Source organism: Oratosquilla oratoria, chromosome 18 (assembly GCF_046742065.1).
Source record: "Oratosquilla oratoria isolate Oo_2021 chromosome 18, ASM4674206v1, whole genome shotgun sequence".
Classification (NCBI taxonomy): Eukaryota; Metazoa; Arthropoda; class Malacostraca; order Stomatopoda; family Squillidae; genus Oratosquilla; species Oratosquilla oratoria.
Genome location: NC_134794.1, coordinates 25,379,887 through 25,386,098, shown reverse-complemented (window position 1 = coordinate 25,386,098; position 6,212 = coordinate 25,379,887). Strand labels below are relative to the sequence as shown.

The following is a 6,212-nucleotide window of genomic DNA, read 5'->3' as shown; positions in this document are numbered from 1 at the left end:
TAGAGTACTAAATCAACCACGGAAATGTTCGTCAACCATAGGAAAGGTCTTAGCCAGTATTATTTGTGTCTCGGTCCCGGGTAAAGGAGAAGGCTTGTGTCAATAAATCTGGCCCACAGGCAATGTAAAGATATTTTGATTTTGGAACACAACATACTCAACTTCCATATATGAAGGAGTCTCCACCTATGATCTAATAGGAGTCTTTACGAAGAAGAATGCGTTCAATAGGGTAGAGAGGAGTAGAACACTTCCATGAATTTCGACTCAGTGACGACTAAGATTTTTGAAGATGATGTTTCATTCAGCTGAGCAATAGCCCTCTCGAATAAAAGAAGTCGCGCCCCAGAGCCAGAATACAAATAAGAATCAACTGTTGAGAGTAAAATTTAGTGTACTTCTCTCAACTTTTTATATTATTTGATTTTTTTTTATATATATATATATATGTATATAGATATATAGATATTTTCTTTCTCCTTTTTGGAAAAAAAAAATCACCACCAAATAAAATGAAGGCGGCGACTGTTGAACAGAATTCTATGATTCTTCCTTTTTTTTTTAAGAGAAATGCAAATTATTATTTGGTCTCTTTAGATTTCCTTCTAAAAATCTTTGGAGCATAAACTAGTATGGAACTGATTAAGGTCTTGGTCATTAGGCTAGTCATGACTTGAACTAGACTTCTCTGACATAATTCAAGCTTAATTTCTTTACAAGTCGTAGATCGACAAATAGCCAAATTGAAACCATCACCACAAAGTAGGCTCGTCACAGCCCCACTGGCCCTCCTCAAGATGATTAAGACTCCATGTGGCATTCTTCGGGTCTTGATGGGTCTTCGAAACCCTGACTTCATTGGCTTTCCAGTTCCTCAAGAAAACGGCTGTTGGCATGCAACCATTACAGCTGTGGAACCGCGGGTCGTGCTGTCGAAGCCATCGACAGAACCCTTCAAAGTTATTTGAGTTTTTCACCCCGTTCTTCGAGTTTTGGGTGCTGCTCTTCTGTTCGTGGCCTCTGGATTCTTCGAGCTTCTTCTTAAAGAACTCCCTAACCGCTTTCTTAATCTTCCGTTCCTCGAGCTTAGTGGAAGAGATCCTGTGGCAACGCATCCCCACCGAGTAGGGCCGGAAGCGGTGATCACGACGATTTCGGATTTTTCTCGTGAAGGTCATCCTCGAACCCAAAGGGCAAAAAATGTGTGGGCAAAGACGATGCGTGTTAACAAACGTTTTTTGAATCTCATTTTGTGATCCCTTGTTCTGCGAGCGAGCGCGCGCACGCATACATTTTAAGGAATATTTAGAAAAAAAAAGGATCGCCCCTATTAATTGGAAAATAATAATAAAAATTATTGCAACAATGATAAACAACTAAATTAAAATGTTTTACTTACGTTGTGTTTTAATGAGATCCTTGGGGCTGGTGCTTCGCTGCTAGATCTTTTATATTAGGCTTAAATTTTGTCAGTTTCAGTCTGATGTCTCCTGGAATGCATATATCCATTTTGTTTCTTTTTTTAGTCAAAATTTTATCGACGGCACTGAATCCACATTCAACCAAATAAGGGGTTGGAAAGTATAACAGTATTTTAACCATTTCAGCCCACATTTTTGGATATAGCTGTTTTGCTGTATTTGATAGCGATAACTCATTTATTCCATTTTTTTCAAATTTGTATTTGCATTCATCACTACATTTCAGTTCAATGAGTTCTTCTTGCAGATTTTCATCGGCACTTTCCACATCACAACCAAAAGTATTTATCATCCACGATTGAACTTGAAATGAAAACACGTCTGAGAATCGGCTGTTCAAGTTTTCTCTTAATTTTACTAAATATTCTTCGTACTTTTTTTTTTAGCTTATTCTGTGAGTTGTTCCTTTACTTCTGTTAACTCAGGCATGTCTCTGAAATTCTTCTTCTGTATATTCATTCGGAACCAATGCAACTTTTAGCAGAGGCTTTGAAAATACGTTTACAATCCAGTAGCGTGCATAATTTGCCTTGAAGCTGCAGTGACACTTCATTGAGCTTACGGAAAATCCACGCTAGAAAGAAAATGTCACACTTGTGGCTTCTGACTTCTTCTGCAAAATTGTTTTCTCCTAAATTTTCTAAGAAATTAACAATTGTGTCGAATAACTCTACAAATCGTGCTAGGCAGTTTCCTTTTGAAAGCCAACGAACTTCTGTATGGAGAATGAGGCTAACGTGCTCTTGTTCAGTATCAATGCAAAACTTTCGAAAAAGTCGATCGTATTTGCTGTGTGACTTTATTTTATTAACAGTTATAACTCCTCTTAATGATTCATGAAGATCAGGACTAAGTGTTTTGGCAACTAAATGATGACGATGTACCACACAATGAACTTCAAGGATTGAAGAACATAATTCCTTCATGCAAGCAATAAAACCTTTCTACTTACCAATCATAGATGGAGCACCATCCGTTGCGCAGGATACCAAGTTTCCTAATGGGATTTTATTATCGTCAAACCAAGATTTTGGAGCTTCAAAAATGAATAATCCAGTTGTGTCAGTTTCTAACAGTTTTTCAAACAACATCTTTTTACAAAGTTTGCAGCTATCATCTATAAAACGAACATACGCCATAAGAATAGCTCGCTTGTCACGTACCGTTGACTCATCAAGCTGAATCGAGAATTTGCTAGTTTTTAACATTTCAAGTAGTTGACTTTGTACATTCAATGACATTTCATCGATTCTTCGGCGGATTGAGTCATTACTCAACGGAATTGTTTTTAATGTGTTCGCTGAATCTAGCTGTAACACAGTTTTCATTAGAATTTCAAATGCAGGCTTAATGACATTTTCAGCAACTGTATGTGCGTTCCCAGTTTTTGCAACTAATTGCGCATTTCATACGATGCAGTCAAACCACCTTCATTTGTCTGTGAACTTTTTTTCAAATGAGATGACAGAGTATTTTGTTGGTTGAATTTTTTCTCCAAATTTTCAAAATAAGCTATGGGTTTACTGGCTTTCTCTGAATGTTTTCTTATCATATGTTCTTTAAGCCTTGATGGTTTCATTGATTCATTAGAAAATGTGTTGTTGCAAATAAGACACATTGGTAATTCTTCATCATGAGGGCTTTCTACAAAGTCATGAGCCAAATAGTCCTCCATATATTGTCTACATTTCTTTTTTGTTGCCATAATGAGGGGAAAATAACTTCAAAATATCTTAGTACCGTTGAATGAGTTGATATTTAGTTATGTACATACATACATATGCCAAGGCTTTTTCCCCCTTACAATGGAGGTAGCCAAAAAGGAAAAGGCATAAAATCAATCCCACCCATTTCATCCCTAAATACACTCCACACCCCTCCACCCTCCCTCTTATCTTAGCACCTCCTGGATGACGGGTCATCCCTGCACCTTGTCCACTGCCCTGGGTCAGAAGCAGTGTTGCAAGACATAACACATCCACAGCAAGGCCGCTTCATTAAATCGGCGACCCCCCTCTCTCCGTCCCCCCATGCAGAAAAGGAGAAGACGGGGAGAAATTCATTCAGGCTGCGTCAAATTTTGCTCACACATACTACCTGACTCCCTATCCCCCCGCCCATTCTACCTCATGCATCACAACATCATCCATATACAACCATTCTCCATTCACCCCTGTCTTCTGTCCTCTCGCCTCCTTCCTCAACAGACATTCCCCTCTTCCCCAAAGCCCCCTTCACCCCATTCATCCACCTCATCCTAGGACGTCCCCTTATGTTCACTCCCTCCACATCTGCTTTCCATACCTCTTTTACTAGTCTTTCTTCACTCATTCTTTCCATGTGTCCAAACCATCCTAATACTCTTTCATCCACCCTATCTCCCAACTCCCTTTCCACCCCTGTCTCCTCCTCACCTCCTCATTTCTCACTCTATCTAGCCTAGTAACCCCCATCATACTTCTCAGACACCTCATCTTAAACACATTCAAACTCCTCTCTTCCTCTCTTATGTTCCATGTTTCTGCCCCATACAGTGCTGTTGGCACCATCACTCCTTCATACAGTCTCCTCTTAGCATCCATTCCCAAATGTCTATTCCTCATTACACTTTTTAATCCACCAAGGCATTTGCTCGCTTCTCTCAATTCTACATTCTACCTCCACCTCCACTCCACCATTTCCTGCCACATTTGCACCCAAGTATCTAAAACTATCCACTTCCTCCAGTCGCTCTCCCTTAATGCTCACTTCCAGTCTGCTGCCACTTTCACCCCTTCAACATCTCATCACCTTAGTTTTACCCACATCTATCTTCAGCTTTCTTTTATCACACACTCTCCCAAACTCTGTCACCAACTTCCTCAATCCCTCCTCCGATCGTGCCACAAGCGCAGTGTCGTCAAACAACAGCTGGCTCACCTCCCACTTTTCTCCATTTTCTTTAACCATCTCCAATCCCTGACCCACCACCCTTGCATTTACCTCACGCACTACCCCATCCATGTACAAGTTGAACAGCCAGGGCGACATAACGCATCCCTGACGAAGTCCCACCTTTACCTCGAACCACTCACTCTCTCCACTTCTAATCCTAACACAAGTTCTACTACTCTCATAAAAACTCTTGACAGCTCCTACAAGCTTTCCTTCTATTCCGTATATCCGCAAAACCGCCCACAGTGCCTTTCTGTCTACCCTGTCGTAAGCCTTTTCCAGATCCATAAAAGCCCAAAAACACCCTTCCCCTTTCTCACATATCTGTCTTACCACAAAAATCTGATCTACACAATCTCTACCCGTCCTAAATCCAAGCTGTTCCTCACCAATTACTCCCTCTGTTAATAAACTGAAATTGTTGCATGCAATCATTATAAAATGCACTAAATTACCACTGACAACATTTGACAGCTAACACACGAAACTGAACGGTGTGCTACAAGTGGTAGTAATAAAGCAACTGCAAAAGCAAACTAGGCAAAGGAGCATAAGCGTACTCAGCACATGTTGCGTCATGTACTAAGGTAAGTAATGATTGCTCAATCTTACTGGCAGTGTGTGACCCAAACACTGTTTGCACAATCTCGATGACTGTGCAGTCATGACTGGCAGTGTATAGGGGCCTTAAGGGAACAACTCACAGAACAAGCTAAAAAAAATGTACGAAGAATATTTAGTAAAATTGAGAGAAAACTTGAACAGCCGATTCTCGGACGTGTTTTCGTTTCAAGTTCAATCGTGGATGATAGATCCTTTTGGTTGTGATGTGGAAAGTGCCGATGAAAATCTGCAAGAAGAACTCATTGAACTGAAATGTAGTGATGAATGCAAATACAAATTAAAAAAAAAATTGATATAAATGAGTTTTGGCTATCAAATACAGCAAAACAGCTATATCCAAAAATGTGGGCTGAAATGGTTAAAATACTGTTATACTTTCCAACCTCTTATTTGGTTGAATGTGGATTCAGTGCCGTCAACAAAATTTTGACTAAAGAAAGAAACAAAATGGATATATGCATTCCAGGAGACATCAGACTGAAACTGACAAATTTTAAGCCTAATATAAAAGATCTAGCAGCGAAGCACCAGGCCCAAGGATCTCATTAAAACACAACGTGAATAAAACATTTTAATTTAGTTGTTTATCATTGTTGCAATAATTTTATTATTATTTTCCAATTAAGTGGGGCGATACTTTTTTTTTCATTTTTTTTTCTGAATATTCCTTAAAATGTACACGTGCGCTCGCGCGCTCGCAGAACAAGGGATCACAAAATGAGATTCAAAAAACGTTTGTTAACACGCATCGTCTTTACCCACACATTTTTTGCTCTTTGGGTTCGAGGATGACTTTGACGAGAAAAATCCGAAATCGTCGTGATCAGTGACCGCTTTCGGCCCTACTCGGTGGGGATGCGTTTCCTCAGGATCTCTTCCACTAAGCTCGAGGAACGGAAGATTAAGAAAGCGGTTAGGGAGTTCTTTAAGAAGAAGCTCGAAGAATCCAGAGGCCACAAACAGAAGAGCAGCACCCAAAACTCGAAGAACGGGGTGAAAAACTCAAATAACTTTGAAGGGTTCTGTCGATGGCTTCGACAGTATGACCCGCGGTTCCACAACTGTAATGGTTGCATGCCAACAGCCGTTTTCTTGAGGAACTGGAAAGCCAATGAAGTCAGGGTTTCGAAGACCCATCAAGACTGGAAGGTTAATCATCTTGAAGAGGGCCAG

The 6,212-nt window shown here is 40.1% G+C and overlaps 1 protein-coding gene across 1 annotated transcript; it reads right to left on the bottom strand.

Annotated features, from left to right (window-relative positions):
- Positions 1–1,936: 1,936 nt before the first annotated feature.
- Positions 1,937–2,809, bottom strand: LOC143034809 (protein FAM200C-like). Its single transcript, XM_076201155.1, has 2 exons — positions 2,434–2,809; positions 1,937–2,121 (listed from the first exon to the last, which is right to left on the bottom strand). Exons 1-2 carry the CDS (start codon positions 2,807–2,809, stop codon positions 1,937–1,939), a joined length of 561 nt encoding a protein of 186 aa, XP_076057270.1.
- Positions 2,810–6,212: the final 3,403 nt, after the last annotated feature.

What these genes read in the sequence shown, in the direction of transcription:
- LOC143034809 (XM_076201155.1), bottom strand. Translation starts at nt 2,809, where the DNA reads ATGAAAACTGTGTTACAGCTAGATTCAGCGAACACATTAAAAACAATT. An exon ending in TGGTGCTCCATCTATGATTG is followed by an intron (nt 2,122 to 2,433) that starts GTAAGTAGAAAG and finishes TTAATTTCTTAG; the next exon opens with AAAATTTAGGAGAAAACAAT.